Raw genomic sequence first — 17,972 nt, forward strand, 5'->3', positions numbered from 1 at the left:
CTCCTGACGAATTTCGTGCAAAACCAATATTAGTATGATAAATCATCAAATATTAGTGACAAAAATCTATTTTGAGCTAGTGGAGAACATTTTGATGTTAGGATTGCCTCTAGGTCGAGACTTACAACACTCTCATTTGAAGTTGTCTGATGTCTTCCCATAGAGCACCCATCCTGAGATCTCTTGGAATACAGACACCATAATCCAAGCCCTATATATATTTTGTCATGTCCCCTTTTTAAATAATTAAAAAATAATAATCTTTGCTAAGACAGGCAGGCCCAAGAAAGTGAAGTTTCGGAAAAAGGGAGTTAATCTTTGGAAACCGTTGGACTAATAAATGATAATTATTATTAAAATATGTTTCATTAACCTCTCTTGGACGTGAGTTACAGTTATGCCCTTTTTAAAGAGGTTTGGAGGCATTTTGGGGGGATTCCAGACTTGATTTTCACTCATTCTTTGTTATTCTTCAGAGGCTGCCAAACCTGTGGAGAAGGAGACCCAAGAACGGGAGTTTGCAGGTTTCCAGGGAGACCCAAGAACGGGAGTTTGCAGGTTTCCAGGAAGGCTAAGGACGGGAGTTTGAAGCCATTCCATGTGCATGCTCATACAGAGTTTGCCTTTGTGCTGAACAGTGCAGATTTGTGAGTTTTCGGGTGTATTTTTGTAAGAGTTTGGTGTTTCCGGTTGAGTATTTCATATCAGTTTTGGTTGCTGTTGTATTTTATACTTTAAGCTGTTAAAATAGATCTGAATATATATATTGGGATGTGATTAAACTTTTGAGATAGATTATTAGTGTTCTTGTGGTGTTTCCGGGCATATTTTGTGCTATTTCGGGAGCCCGATGAGCATAGTTTTGGTCCTACATTTTCGAGCTGTTGTGTAAAGGCTATACGGATCTGGAAATGTCAATTTGTAGGCTGTTATGCTGCTGAAAGTTCTGTAAAAATTTCCATTTTCAGATTCATTAATAATTTGTGAAGTTGTGAAGCTTTTAGCACTATTTTCAACATACCCGATTTGGGGTTTCTTGAGGAATTTGGTGGATCTTTGGGATATTAGCTGTTTGATTTTAAAGATCTGATTAGAGGTTGGAAATGTCATGAAAAATCAGAAAAGGGACATTTCAGTGGTATCAGAGCCATGATCTTGCCAGCCTGAGGGTTTGTAGAAGTTGCAGGTCAGTTTTGACAACTACCCAGATATTGCATTTCAGTTTTGAAGAACTACCCAAATCTTGCATGTCATAATTTATGATTGCATGTTGCTTCTAATCAGCTGCATGTAAAAATTTATGGTTGCATGCTACTTCTAATCATTTTCATGTTAGTTCTTGGTGAATTTGGTGGTTGTAGAAGTTTGCATTTCAGTTTTGACAAGTACCCAGATCTTCCATGTCAGTTTTGACAACTACCCAGATCTTGCATGTCATAATTTGGTGGTTGCATGTTGCTTCTAATCAGTTGCATGTCCAAATCTATGGTTTCATGCTACTTCTAATCATTTGCCTATTAGTTCTTGGTGAATTTGGCGGTTGTAGAAGTTTGCATGTCAGTTTTGACAACTACCCAGATCTTGCATGTCATAATTTGGTGGTTGCATGTTGCTTCTAATCAGTTGCATGTCCAAATCTATGGTTGCATGCTACTTCTAATCATTTGCATGTTAGTTCTTGGTGCTTGAAGAAGTTATATCCTATTGGGGTTACACTCTACTTTATCCAGAATGGACAGGTATAGTACAGAGTCTCAGAGGGAACGATCTTGGACAATTGATAGCCAGAGTCAAAATAGTAGAAAGGATGGTTATTTAGACATTCGAGATAAACTTATGAAAATAAGCCATGACATGTCTAAACAGTTGGTTGAGCACCACCATATAAATGACATGTTATCTGACCCAGCTAAGGTGGATAAGTTGACTGGATTTCTATTTGGCAGATTTTCTCACAAGACAGATGACACAATTCCCAAGAACTTGCATGAGGAGTTTGAGAACCTAGCTGATAGCCAGGTAGTCGTCTCAGATTCTACTTTGCCACAGGAGGTGGTGGGAAAGGATATTACACAGATTGATAGTAACAGTCAACTTGATACTCAAATTGAGACAATTGTTTACAGGTTGTCAAAGGGTGATGCCACAGGTATTCAGGATGGTATAGTTACAACAGGCAGTGACTACAGTGTAGTGGGTTCAGATGATGATTATGAGGATGTTGTTGTGCAGGATGGTGAGATACCTAGTAGAGATGAGCAGACATTGAGCATTCATGAATTTGCTGAGAAAGAGTACCAGGCGCAGTTAGATGCTTCATCACATGAGGTTGAGGCAGGTAGTACTTCACATGATTTATCCCGCCAGCTGAAGGTGAGTGAAGATAGTATTGTGACTTCATTACCTTATCATGACAGGTATGTGGAGTTAGTTGGTATTGGTCATATTACTCAGGTGAGGAGTTTGCTTGAGTTACCAGTTGATTCTAGTTTACGGATATGGACACGAGATTGTTATATTGGTGTTTGGGATTCAGTTGACTGGAGATCTTTAACACTTTTTGGTCGCAGTGTTTGTTTGGGTGCTATCATGGATTTGATTAGCAGATTACACGGTGTTGTCTTTTCTTGTGCCAGTATCTTGTCTGATGTTGGTATTAGTTTTTATACACCGGTGTTGGGCTTTGTTCATATATCCAGTCGACCATACTTGCTGGAATGTGTTGATGATCTTTCATATTTGGCAGTGTGTACAGATGAGTCCCAGGATCATATTGGCATCGATGACATCCAGGAGGATGTAGTGGGCAATTTTGAAGACTTAGTTTCTTTGGGTACAGAGGAGTTGGACAGCAGTGCTACAAATTTTGATACTCTGTATGTTGATATGAGCTTTAGAGTTGATTCACAGGACATGGATGGTAATACTCTAGAGACTAGTAACTTTGAGGATACTCCTTTAGACAGTGCATCAAAGGAGGTTTGTAGGAGACAGTCAAGCCAATGCCATCATGTGTCTAATCAGTTGAGAGTTAGTGACCGAGACATTGCTATCACTTGCCAACATTTTGATGCTGCTCGTCAATTATTAGCAGTTTATGGATGGGGTTCTCCTACTAGTGATGAGCAGGAAGGAAGTTATCTTTCCTTGACAGAGATCCACTCTTTATGGGAGGCTATTCAGATTTTGAGACAGAATTATATGCAGTTGGTAGCTGATAGAGATTATCTTATGGAGTGGGGTAGTACAACATATGATGCATTGTTGGCCAAGGAAGATGAGGTGAGTGAGCTTACTGAGCAGCTTGAGGTGACTTTTGAGATTCTTGAGAGTACACAGTTGGCTTTCAAGGAGTCACAGTTTCATTTGGCTAAGGTGACCATGGAGTTAGAGCGACTACAGTCTTTATCTGATTCTATACAGTCACAAGCTATGGTGTTTGGTGATTCGAGGATGTCCATGACTGAGATTGTCAGAGACAATGGAGATGGGGATGCATCCATCCTTGATACTAACATTGGCATATCAGGTTCATTCCCACTAGAGTCAGGTTTAGTTGAGTTGGGTATTGTAGCAGATTATTGTATGCCTGACAGGGTGGTGGCCTCTAGTACTGAAGGCACAGAGACTAGAGATGTATCAAAGGGCATGTGTGATGTTGGTGAGTCGACAGTTGGCATGGTTCCTGATAGTAATACTACTCCCTTGGTGATATCTTTGGAGGTAGTAGTGAGTTCCAACATGGTTGATGATCAATTGCAGTTAGTTTCATCTGGATTACAGTCTAAGCCACTGACTGAGATTGGCGCATTCTATCGGCATTACACTGTGAGGTACGCTCATCAATTTACCTTTGATGACCATGTTGATGAGATTATGATACAGAGATGTACTTTGGTTCCTAGTGCTTATCATCAATTATGGAATAGTTTGATGCCTCGAGATGAGAGTTGTGATGGGCACGACATGGCGACAGGTTTTGTAGTTGATAGCTTGATAATACATGACTTAGAGCAGGAGTTTTGGAGTGATGCTTCAGCAAGTGTTGTTATTGATTCTACTCCTTTGGCTATGACATCTCCTGACTTAGCTAGTGATCAGTCACAGTGGGTTGTATCACTTGTTCATGGTGAGTTGTTGACTGAGGTTGGTTTTTTTAATCAACATTATATTGCAAGGTATGTACATCAGTTAACAATTGATCCTTATGCTGAGGAGTTGATGGCAGGAAAATTTGGTTTGGGTTCCATTTCTTGTTGTTTATCTTGTGATGGCTTTTCACCATCAGGGGTGCATGGGAGTTATGGTTATGAGATAGTGGCCAATGATCTACAGAGTTGTGTTGACTGCAGGAGTTGTATAGTGTGTGGATTCTCCATACTTGGTATAGTTTCATTTGAGAGCATTCACCATTGTTGCAGAGTTGGATTGTACATTCCATATAGGCCAGTGGAATGCATTGATGGTATTTACTATGTTGGTAGTCCACTTTACTTGGGTTTTGATATTCTAAGAGTTTGTGTCTCATGGGTTTTTGACTGTGGTAATGGTGATTTTGGAGTTTGGTTGAGCTATAATTGCCAGTTTGATTATGGATTCCTCTTGGTCATATTGCAGAGGATCTTGCAGGAGTCTGTGTTAATTGGTAGTAGTATAGTTCATGACTACATTTGGGATCCAGGAGGATTGATTGGTTTATTGTTCAGCCATTGCTTGAGGACAATCAATGTTTGGGAGGGGAGGACTTGTCATGTCCCCTTTTTAAATAATTAAAAAATAATAATCTTTGCTAAGACAGGCAGGCCCAAGAAAGTGAAGTTTCGGAAAAAGGGAGTTAATCTTTGGAAACCGTTGGACTAATAAATGATAATTATTATTAAAATATGTTTCATTAACCTCTCTTGGACGTGAGTTACAGTTATGCCCTTTTTAAAGAGGTTTGGAGGCATTTTGGGGGGATTCCAGACTTGATTTTCACTCATTCTTTGTTATTCTTCAGAGGCTGCCAAACCTGTGGAGAAGGAGACCCAAGAACGAGAGTTTGCAGGTTTCCAGGGAGACCCAAGAACGGGAGTTTGCAGGTTTCCAGGAAGGCTAAGGACGGGAGTTTGAAGCCATTCCATGTGCATGCTCATACAGAGTTTGCCTTTGTGCTGAACAGTGCAGATTTGTGAGTTTCCGGGTGTATTTTTGTAAGAGTTTGGTGTTTCCGGTTGAGTATTTCATATCAGTTTTGGTTGCTGCTGTATTTTATACTTTAAGCTGTTAAAATAGATCTGAATATATATATTGGGACGTGATTAAACTTTTGAGATAGATTATTAGTGTTCTTGTGGTGTTTCCGGGCATATTTTGTGCTATTTCGGGAGCCCGATGAGCATAGTTTTGGTCCTACATTTTCGAGCTGTTGTGTAAAGGCTATACGGATCTGGAAATGTCAATTTGTAGGCTGTTATGCTGCTGAAAGTTCTGTAAAAATTTCCATTTTCAGATTCATTAATAATTTGTGAAGTTGTGAAGCTTTTAGCACTATTTTCAACATACCCGATTTGGGGTTTCTTGAGGAATTTGGTGGATCTTTGGGATATTAGCTGTTTGATTTTAAAGATCTGATTAGAGGTTGGAAATGTCATGAAAAATCAGAAAAGGGACATTTCATATTTCCCTTAGCTAGGAATCCATCTCTTAATGAATATTGAATTCATTTATGGTATCCGTATTTGACCTATTTCGGCTATGCACCTTGAGACTAGGGAGACCATGATAGTTCCTATTAGCCCCCCCTTAAATAATGAAATCCATCCCTAATGAGTACAATACTCACTCATGGATTTTCAATACCCTTATTTTAAACATTCCATCTATAATGAATTTAATATCCTTTCTTTATATATATAAGATTACCTATTTAATAAAAAATAGAAAATTCTACAAGTCATAATGAAATATTCAATTTAAGTAACTCTCCTTATATTAAATTCCATATTTGAATTACGACATATGTTAATATAACCATATGGGAGGTTGATGTTATATATATATATATATATATATATATATATATATATATATATATATATATATATATATATATATATATATATATATATTTATGTATGTATGTATATATATATATATATTTATGTATATATATATATATATATATGTATGTATATATATATATATATGTATATATATATATATGTATATATGTATATATATATATATATATGTATATATGTATATATGTATATATATATGTATATATATATATATGTATATATATATGTATATATATATATGTATATATATATGTATATATACATATATATATTACAGCTGGGCAATTTGCAATATTACTTACACCCACTAGAGTTTGTCTTTTCTACTGGTTTTCGTTCTCCTATCTTCCCACTATTTGCCTCTATCCTCACCATTTTTCTCTGGTTTTATATCCCTATCCTTCTGCTCCTCAAAATTGTCCCTCTGCATACTATAAATAAGAAGGATGGAGGGGGAGTCACGTCCCCTCCTCCTCAGTCACACCCCTTGGGGGTGACTAGTCACAGCCATAGGCTGTGATCCAGTCACCTTCCAAGGGTGACAGCTCATAATCAAGGAGCACATAGGAATAAATTAGGGTTTTCAATTTTAACATTATAAATTATGTTATTATTAAAAAATGTAATGATCTAAGGTTTTTAGTTTATATTATGATGTTATAATATAATGTTTTATGTAATATGTTTAATTTTAAATGGAATTATATATATTATTATCAGAATGTAATATTAATATAATTATTTTTCTTATTAATATTATTATCAAAATTAGAAATAATCATTATCTTTTCATATTGTATAATGAAAAGAATTACATATATCATTCAAGGGGTCATTACAGTTTCCTCCCCTCGATATTGGTTGTCCTCAAGCAATTTAATAACTTCCTCTTTTTCCCAAGTGGCATCTTTTCTTGGCAATTGTTTCCATTTGACCAAATATTCTGTGATAGTGTGGTTCTTTAACTACCTTTCCCATGTGTCAAGGATAATCTCATTTGCAAGATGAGTTTCCCTTCATTATCTAATGAAGGTAATTCATTACAAGGAATGACATGTTGTTCAAAGAACTTTCTTGAGTCTAGATATGTGGAACACATTATGGATTTTACTGCCTTCTAAGAGTTCTAGCTCATAAGCTACTTCTCCTATTCTTTCTAGTATTTGGTAAGGTTCGTAGAAGCGAGGCTTGAGCTTGTCTACACCACTTTGCTTTATAGTGGCCTGTCTATACAGTTGTAGACTTAAGAACACTAGATCTCCACTTTCGAAAGTCCTTTCTACCCATTTCTTATCTCCATAAATTTTCTATTGATTTTGTGCTTGATGTATGTTTTCCCTTAGGGATTTCATGAGGTTCCTATTTTTTTGAATGAAGTCTTGTGCCTTAGGCACATTACTCACTTGTGGAAATAACTCCCCAAAAGCTGGAGCTTCATATCTATATAGTGCTTGAAGGGACTCATTCCTATTGACATGTGATATGTAGTATTATAAAAATATTCACCCAAATGTAGCCATTTGATCCATGCATTTTGTTTTCTAGTAACATAATTTCTGAGATAGCTTCTAGCCATTTGTTTACTATTTCTATTTGCCCATGTATTTGGGGGTGATAGCTAGTACTAGGTGTTAAGGTTGTGTCGGCCAATCTAAAAGGTTCTTGCTAGAACTTACTAATGAATTTACTATCTCTATCACTGATGATTTTATGGGGTAGTCCATGAAGTTGGAATACTTCTTTGAAGAAAATTTCAACAACCTGATAGGCATTAGTCTCTATAGGGATTGCAAAGAAATGTGCATACTTGGTGAGTCTATCTACCACCATGAAGATCTCATCCTTTCCTTGTGTTTTGGGAAACCCACTTATGAAGTCCATTGAGATGCTTTCCCATTTTTAATGGGGGATGGGTAATGGTTCCAGTAGTCTAGTTGGATGGGTGTGTTCAATCTTATTGCACTGACATATCATACATCCCTGTACATATCTTTGTATATTAGTTTTTTGATTCCTCCAAAAATATCTTTCTTAGATGTACTTATAAGTTTTATAATATTCTTGAAGCCCTGCTAAAGGATTGTCATGGAATTTTTTGAGTATCTTTTTCTTGAATTCAGACTAGGGGGTTAACAAAATTCTCCTCTTATAATATATAAGATTGTTTTTAATTTTGTAGTCTTCACTAAGTAGGTTTCCTTTGATAATCTGTTGAGCTTGTGCATCTTGATCATATTCTTTGGTAACTTCTTCCTTCCAATCTTTGGAGATACTTGTGAGGTTATTAAGGTGGGCTTTCCTAGAGAGTGCATCTACGACTACATTGTTAGTTCCATTCACATATTCTATATCAAAATCATAAGCTTGTATTTTATTCACCCACTTCTCTTGTCTGTCATTAAGATCTTTTTGACTCAGGAAGAAACACAAGCTATTATGATCTATTTTAACCAAGAATTTTCCACAAACCAAGTATTGACAGAACTTGACCAAGACATGCATTATAGCCAACATTTCTTTATCATAGATGTAGTAGAGTCTTTCCCTACTTGTAAGCTTGAGACTTTCAAAGGCTATAGGGTGTTTCTTTTGCAGGAGTACTACCCCAATTCCTTCCCCAGAAGCATCACACTGTAATTCAAAGGGTATGGAGAAATCAGGTATGGCTAATACTGGAGAAGAGCTCATGGTTATCTTGAGTTGATCAAAAGTTGTTTGGGCCTTTTCATTCCAAGTGAAAGCCCCCCCTTTTGTTAGATATGTGAGAGGTGCTGCAATATTTGAGAAGCCCTTAATGAACCGCCAATAATAATTGCATAATCCAACAAATCCCCTTAATTATGTTAGGGTTTTTGGGGTTGACCAATTTTTGACTACCTTGATATTTTCTTTGTCCACACATACTCCCTTTTCACTAATTTTATGGCCTAAGTAAATGATCTCCTCAAGTCCAAATTCACATTTTGACAATTTTGCATATAAGGATTTGAATTCTAAGATGTTTAAAACTTCCTTGATGTGTTTGAGGTGTTCCTCCCATGTCTTGCTATAAATAAGTATGTCATCAAAGAAAATGAGTAAAAATTTCATTAATTGTTGACAAAAAATATGATTCATGTAGGATTGGAAAGTTGCGAGTGCATTGGTGAGTTCAAAAGGAAGAACTGGAAATTCAAAATGACCATAGTGGCAATGGAGATCTATTTTTTGAACATTTTTTTTCTCATTCTGATTTGGTGGTACCCTGATCTTAAATTAATTTTTGATAAGTATTTGGCACCATGTAATTCATCCATTAGTTCATCAATCCTAGGAATCAAGCATCTGTTTTTAATTGTCTTTTTGTTAAGGGATCAATAATCTATACACATTCTCATTTTACCATCTTTCTTTTTAACCAAGACAACTAATGATGCAAAAGGACTGCAACTAGGTTGAATATGTCCCATTTCCAATAGTTCCTTAATTTTTTTTTCAATTTCTTCCTTAAATTTGTGAGGGTGGCAATAAGGCATGGTGATTATGGGCTTCACTCCTTCTTCCAATTCGATTTAATGTTCAAACCCTCTTTTGGGGGGAAGTCCAAGAGGAATATCATCAAAGACCCTCTTGTGCTTCATGAGAATGAGGTGAATGTCAATATGTGTATTTCATCCATGAGTGGTTGATTCATCTAGAATCATGTATTGAGCTATACATTCACCTTGATTGTGTCAAATAATTTTCTCCATTCTGTTACATGATACCATCTTTAGAGAACCATCAGTTTTCCCTTTTAATATTACTTCCTTCCCCTCATGTTGGAAACATATTTCCAAATTAGGACTATCCATTGTAAATCTTCCAAAAAAATTTATCCAAGGCATCCCTAGAATGATGTCATTTTGTAGTTTGGCCACGAAAAAGTTTCTTTTGATTATATGGTCCCCTATCTTGACCTCTAACTAGGGAATAGATTTGGTACATTGATCTATGGTAGCATTTTTCATTATGATTTCGAATCCTTTGAAATTTTGAGTGGCTATCTTACATCTTTCTACTAGTTGTTGGCTGATGAAATCATGTGAAGCTCTTATGTCAACCAAGGCAATTATCCTTTGTCCTTTGACTACTCCTTTAAGCCAAAAGGGTTTGTTCTCATTTTCTTGTGTAATGACTACTAGTATTCCCTACTCAGAGTCCTCTATTCTAGCCCTTTTTGTAGGCCCCTTATCAATTGTTTCCTCCAAGTTATTCATTTGTCCCCTTTTGCATTGATGATTCTTCATCCATGGTCCCTTACATTTGAAACACAACCCCTTCTCTACACATTCACTTCTTACTTTAAATTGATGATCTCTATTCCATGGATGTTGGCAATGAAAGCATTTTGTTGGTTCCCTTTTTGGTCCTTCATTTTGATTAGATGACTTGAAGCAACTTGTTTTTGATTTTTCCCTTGGTGTGTCATATTTTGTCATTTTGGACTTAGAAATGGCTTCCCCTAGTTTTTGAGTCTCAAAGGGTTAGTTCTCCTTAAGTCCTTCAATGAACATATATACTCTTCTCTTATGAGATATGTCGAGAACCATGACTGATAAACTCTTGAATTTGTTGGTGAATTCTTCAATAGTTCCAGTTTGCTTGAGATGGGTTAGTTCTTGGAAATGCCATTTTGGTTCTTTTTGGTCGATCCTACTCATAGGTAGTTATGCTCTTATGACCCAATGTGATAATACCATGGTGCCACCAGTTATGCGCTTCTCCTATTAGATGAATTATTGCAAATTTAATGGCATTTTCCTCTGTCATAGGGCTGAGTTAAAGATAAGTATCAAGTTTTTGCACCCAAGCTTGAGCAATTTCCTTTCCCGTGCCCTCAAAATATGGTAAGGACATTTTCCCTATCTTAGTACTGATGTCACTATCCCCACGATTTTAACATTTATTTTAACTTGCTAGCATTTTCATTTCATAATATTCTTTAAAGGGATTAATTCTTTGGATTTCAGGATCTAGCCTTGCATACATGGGTTGTTTCTTCTTCTCCAACAAGTTCTTCCTTGGGCAAAAACGATGGTAGAGTGGGTCTAAGGGAAGAAATTTGAGTTGAGTGTTCATTCTCGGACTGATTAGATTGTGTATCTCTTCTTATAACTAGAATGGTTCTTTCATTTTGGTTATTATTACTCATGTTTTGGATGGCTTGAAGTATTAATTCATTGGTTCTCTAAATTTCTCATTAGTTTTTTCCATAAAGTTTCTTAACTTTTGGCCTTGTTGTTTTTCCATATCCCTTTCCTTCTATTTTGTTTGGAAAAAATGAAATCCACAGGTTGGCCGAATTATGCTTTGATACCACTATAATGTCCTTGATTATTCTCCTATTGAATTTCCTACAAAACCAGTAATAGTACAATAAATCATCAAATATTAGTGACAAAAATCTATTCTGAGTTAGTGGAGAACATTTTGATCTTAGGATTTCCTCTAGGTCGGGATTTACAACACTCCCATTTGAATTTTTCTGTCGTCTTTCCATAGAGCACCCATCCTGAGATCTCTATGAATATGAACACCATAATTTGAGCCCTAGCATATGCATGTGACTAGTTATTAGTATATATACTACCCTTAGATAGAAATCCATCTCTTATTGAAATCATTTGTGGTATCCATATTTTCCCTATTTTGGGTATACACCTTGAGAATAGGGAGACCATGACAATCCCCATTAGTCCCCCCTTAAATATTGAAATCCATCCCTAATGAGTACAATACTCACTCATGGATTTTCAATACCCTTATTTTAAACATTCTATCTGTAATGAATTTAATATCCATTCTTTATATATATAAGATTACCTATTTAATAAACAATAGATAATTCTACAAGTCATAATGGAATATTCAATTTAAGTAGCTCTCCTTATATTAAATTGCATATTTGAATTACATCAACTGTTAATATAACCATATAGGAGGTTGATGTTATGTACACTTATATATATATATATCACAACTGGGCAATTTGCAATATTACTTACACCACTAGAGTTTGTCTTTTCTACTAGTTTCCAATCTCCTATCTTCCCATTGTTTGCCTTTGTCCTCACCATTTTTCTCTAGTTTTATATCCCTGTCCTTTTGCTCCTCAAAACCGCCCCTACACAGTATAAATAAGAAGGAGGGAGGGGGAGTCATGTCCCCTCCTCCTTACTCACACCCCTTGGCGATGACTAGTCCCAGCCACAGGCTCTAATCCAATCACCTTCCAAGTGTGATAGCTCATAATCAAAGAGTATGGAAGAATAAATTAGAGTATTTAGTTTTAACATTATAATTTATGTTATTATTAAAAAATGTTATGATTTAAGGTTTTTAGTTTACATTATGATGTTATAATATAATGTTTTATGTAATATGTTTAATTGTAAATGGAATTATATATATTATTATCAGAATTTAATATTAATATAATTCTTTCTCTTATTAATATTATTATCAAGATTAGAAAATAATCATCATCTTTTCATATTGTATAAGGAAAAGAATTACATATATCATTCAAGGGGTCATTACAATTCTCCACTTTTATAATCTAATATTCATAGCAGTTATAAATTATATTTACATGATATCATTAATTTGTAAATTTATTCTAATATTTTTAGTACTTGTTATCCTAGTCATTATACCTTGAAAGCACAACCACCTTGAAATGGCCGACCAACTTATTTTATCCATTTAAAAATAAGCTTAAGTAACCCATTTCATTTTTGCTTATTGTACAATGTTATCTTTAAGATGAATATTTGTAGAAGGCTTTCTTTGTTTGATGATTTGGATTAGGATAAAGTTATAACATTGGATCCCATAAACTAATTTATTTTTACATTGGTCTATAACATGGCAGAAGTGGGTTACGATTATGCTCCTTGTAACCCTTGTATTGTATGATACACAATCAATAGTAAATAAATAAAAACATGTTTAAAAAACTTTTATTATCCCTATCTAATTAAACAATAAAGTGTTATGTTTTGTAATCAAGATGGCTAGTGAGACAAATAATGTTTTTCGTACTATTCTACTGTTAATATAAGAAATAGACTAGTGATCATTGTAAATGTATAACACTAAAGAAAATCATTCTCAACATTATAGATTCAACTTTATTTTTCTAAGATGAAGACCTAGGTTATTCTTGAGATAAGGATAAAGCTATAGCTTTAATACTAGAGTTGTTTGTCAACTGGGGAAAGAAATTTTTAATTTGACTTCAAATAGTTATGTTAATGTGAGTAATGTTTTCAAAAAATTTCTATTGAGAATAATATTTATTTATTTCTTGTTGCCTTTTTCAACATAATTGCATAGGTTGTATATGAAGGAGAATTTCTTCTTCTTCTATATACTAAAAATTATTTATTTCTCATTCTCTACAATTGTGTGAGGTGAATATATAACTAATTTTAACTTGTCTACTGATGATGACCACAAGACTCTATTTTCTTCTTTTGCATTTTCATATCCATCAACCATAAGCTAGATAGTAGATATTTCACAACCAATACGATATTATGGAGAAGATTATTTTTAATAAAATGTATGTAATGAATCATATATATTTATGTTATTTAAAAGTTTTAAATTATTTTTATTTCAACTTTGATATATTGAACATAATGCTTATAAATGTTATATAAAATTTACTAAATTGTGATTAAGAAGACTTGAATTTAGTATCATATAGATATTTACAATATAGACTTTGCCAAATCAAATCAAGGATCCTTTTGACAATTTAACATTATACTTAATAGGTGAATATATATATATATATATATATATTACAAGGAAAAATCCTATCAAATTCTATGTCCTGAATTTTTAGATCAAAAACAAAATTCTTTGGCACAAGTAGATTTTAATGACTACTCTACCATTGATAATACTCTTTGCTAGTGCCTATAAACACATTGTTTACTATTTGACCCATATGCTAATCCCAACACTACCAACTTGGTCATCCTCTAGTATGGATGCTAAGAAGTCCAACATGTCACGAGGAAAAACATGAGATGTAACAAACTGTGAACTATTCATAGTGTCATCAATCAATCAATTAATCACTAAAAAAATAAGTTATTGTGATGACATGATAAGCATTATACTGTCACATACTATATTTATTATTATATGCTATAACAACCACCCATGGATCTATTTTGCAATTAACACGTTGACAATGGTTCTTTTAAATCCCAACTAGAGGAAAATAAGGTGGGACAAAAAATATTATGTTTAAGTATCATAAGCTATTATAGCAGTTTCTCTTGTTTTTAGGATCTGTTATGTATGAAAGGGTTAAAAAATAATCACTTCAAACTGTTGTTTAAAATTTACCTTTTATTATTCAAATTATTCATTTGTTTTGATACCCAAAACAATTGTAAAACTCATTATATAAATTTGCAGAGAACAATTAAAATTTATGTACAACTAATTCAGTACTGTTACCAGGTTATACAAATAATAGTCATGCACCTTTGATATTAATAAACTTACAGAATTCATCTATACTAACTCTTCTCCAAATGCAGGCCGCTACTAATTCATAGATAATTTTGTAATGAATTATTATGTAGCAATCAAACGATGAGCAATAATTGCTACTTTTCTCCAAAATGCAACTTATGTAACTTTGCCATGGCAACCGCCTAAACTAACATTTATTGTGCCGCAGTGTTTGAAGAAATGACTACATGTATACATAACTGCGCAACACCCAATATTTGTGTATTTATTAAAATGAAAAATACAGACATTACAACCTAAAAATATATGACAGTCACTAATTTATAGCATTTCAAACTCTGAAAACCGAAAAAAAAAATGTTAGATGCTCCATCTCTTTTTGCTGGTTCAACTCCAGGGAAAAACTGTTAATTGTTCATCTTTTATGTAAGTAAATAAAATAAAATTATGCGAAGTCCATTTAAATCAGAATCAACATAACAGAAGAGAACCCTTTTATGAACATGGGCTGAAGCGATTGTTATATTACAGAAGTTTTCTACACAAGTGTACTTAAGTTATTATAGCGGTTAGCGGATTACATATTTACTATGAAGATGTATTCAAACATTTTAGAACATAGACAGAGATCATGGGGATTTTTTCCCTAGAAGAAAATCAACAAACATATAAAAAATTATCTAGGTCCGGATAAAATAGACGGCTCGGGTGAGAAGATAGACTGCTGGTAGGATGCAACTGTCAAGCATGATGCCGCCGAAGGAACGTCATTAAACGTGTCTATTAATCCCTCCAACGCCTTCACCACAATGGACATCGCTGGTCTTCTCATAAAATTGCCTTGGACACACCACATCCCCACTTTTAACAATTTTACCGCCTCTTCCATCCCCATTTCCTCATCTTCAAGTCCTGGAAACACCAGATCTATTAACCTCCCTTCCTCCGCCTTAACTTTTAACAGTGAAAATAAGTCGTCTGAAAGCTCTCTGCTTCGTTTTCCACTGACAATTTCTATCACCATAACTCCAAAGCTATATACATCTGCCTTCTCTGTGAAATGCATGTTCAACAACTCTGGTGCCATATATCCTGGTGTCCCTCTCATCATGGTTATCACTTCACTTTGGTCTCTGTTAACCAGCTTTGCCATGCCAAAATCTGACACTTTGGCATTGAAATTTTGATCCAGGAGAATATTCTGAGGCTTGATATCAAAATGAATTATCTTCTCTCGACAATCTTCATGTAAATATGTCAATCCTCTTGCAATATTCACAACTATTTTGTTTCTAGTCCTCCAGTTTAGGAAATGTTGATGCATATTGTTAAAAAATATCCATTTATCCAGAGACCCATTTGGGAGATGCTCGTATACAAGCATTCGATGGGACTTTTCGGCACAGAATCCCTTGAGACCTACTAAATTAAGATGAACAGCTTTTCCTAGGGTTTCAATTTCTGCCCTGAAATCCCTTTTCCCTCGACCTGCTCCATCAAGTCGCTTCACTGCTATCTTTGAGCCGTCAGCCAAAACACCTTCGTAGACTGAACCGAATCCCCCGCTTCCCAGCTTCGTACTAAAGCTATTTGTAGCATCCTTCAGTTCCTGAAATGTGTAACGTAGAGGTAAACCTTCTGGCCAATCTACCTCATCTTCCTCCTCGTTATCTTCATCATTTTCTTTCTGCTGTCTTCTCTTTCGAGACTTCATTATAAATGCCCACAATAAGATTGACAGAGCCATAGCTCCACCCACAGAAGCGCAACTGATAACAACCACTGAGGAATCAAAGCCTTTGGACCTAGACTGGATTTTAATGTATGCAGTGGAATTGTAAAACTTCTCCCCTGGAGTCATTGTTATTATAGAATAGATATTGGACTCTAGATAACAATAACCCATAGAAGAATTGGTTCCGTACCTGAAAAAAGCAGCTTTGCAAGAGCAGTTTTTGAGGCAAAGTGTTTTACATTCTACCCTTGACACCAACCCTGGCGTTGAAGAATTTTCATATAGATAAGTAAAATAGGCAACGTGTTCAAGTTCCAAAAATTGATGACCTCGGAGCCTACTCCTCTGTGAGCAAACCAGGGGAACGCGTGGAGCACATCCAGATGTGGGTTTTGTGGCATCAATCAGTTGAAAAGCATTGCCATCTCCTGGACAAGTGCACTGACCGTTTAGGCAGACGCCATAGTCCCCGCATGATGCTGGAGAAACACAATCAGGCACTGATGTCCGGAAAAATGGTGCAAAGACAATACAAGACCTTCCTTCTGTTTCTTTTACCAAGCACGCTCTCAAAATCCCATCTGAATCCATTTTATTGTAAAGGGTGCCGCTGGGTATTTCTATTCTATATACAGGCGATGGTTGTCCTTGAGAATAATAATTGAGGTACTGATCGTCAAACTGGGCATAAGATAACTCCACATGCAGAGGTTCCTCGGGGTATCTGTAATACATTTGAGCCGGTGCGGAGGTTGTAAACATAGCGAAGTCATCGTGAAGCATGGTACAATAGAAACGACCCGGGGCTGTATTCTTTGGAGAGATGTTTGAAATAAATTTCCGTCCCACCATATGTTTCATTCCTCGCAGCCCGGTATCAGTTGGATATTCAAAAGACTGCCAGATGATCCAGCCAGAGGTGTTAAATAGAACAAGGTTTCCAGATTCTTGTATCTCCATCCTTTGAAAAGCTTGGGTAGATGTATTTGTGGACCAGACAAGAGTGCCATCTGAGTTCCTTAATACAAGCTCTCCCAAGGAGGTCAGTGCTAGAGCTGCGTTTTCTTGCAAAATCTGGTCTCTGTTTGAACTCCACACCATTTCCATATCAAGCAGCCTACCATCACTAGCATAGACAAGAAAGAAAGTTGCAAATAGGTAGCCTGTTTCACAAGGGCTGCCATAGCAGAAGAATCCACATCCATACTGCAGAGTCATATTATTGTATGAGGTATTGCTGCTCAGAAGGATCGGTCGGGCAAGTGCATCGTTGGAAACAGAGGGTGTCAGGATATCTAGAGACTGGAAATTGTTTCTCCAAGTTCTGCCTCCATAAGCAGCTGTGGGAGTGATAGCAAGACTCTCTGGAAACAGTGAGCAGGATATAAGAAAGAGTGGCAGCATTAGAGAAAATAGAGAAGACGGCAAAGAACAATCCCTTGCCATCATTTTTTGAAGCAGCTATTATGTCTAACAGAGATACCCTGAAAGATAACATGCTCGGATGAAAGACGATTTGAATATTATAATAGAGGAGTTAGGTTAAACTATAACGTCAAGTTCAAAAAAATCAATGATGTTAAAGTTCGAGTCTATTGGGTTAATAGAGACTGGGGAACCTAAATAGGACCGGGAAAGTATGGCTTGCAAAGTCT

The 17,972-nt window shown here is 35.5% G+C and overlaps 1 protein-coding gene across 1 annotated transcript; it reads right to left on the reverse strand.

Annotated features, from left to right (window-relative positions):
- Window positions 1-15,258: 15,258 nt before the first annotated feature.
- LOC149547234 (G-type lectin S-receptor-like serine/threonine-protein kinase SD2-5) lies at window positions 15,259-17,535 on the reverse strand. The gene has a single exon (XM_089794716.1). It carries the CDS (start codon window positions 17,533-17,535, stop codon window positions 15,259-15,261), a length of 2,277 nt encoding a protein of 758 aa, XP_089650842.1.
- Window positions 17,536-17,972: the final 437 nt, after the last annotated feature.

Source organism: Cupressus sempervirens, chromosome 7, assembly GCF_028749045.1.
Source record: "Cupressus sempervirens isolate cs-2001-9-10 chromosome 7, ASM2874904v1, whole genome shotgun sequence".
In the NCBI taxonomy this organism is placed as follows: Eukaryota; Viridiplantae; Streptophyta; class Pinopsida; order Cupressales; family Cupressaceae; genus Cupressus; species Cupressus sempervirens.

Coding starts and splice junctions, on each gene's coding strand:
- LOC149547234 (XM_089794716.1), bottom strand. CDS start 17,535: ATGACTCTGCAGTATGGATGTGGATTCTTCTGCTATGGCAGCCCTTGT.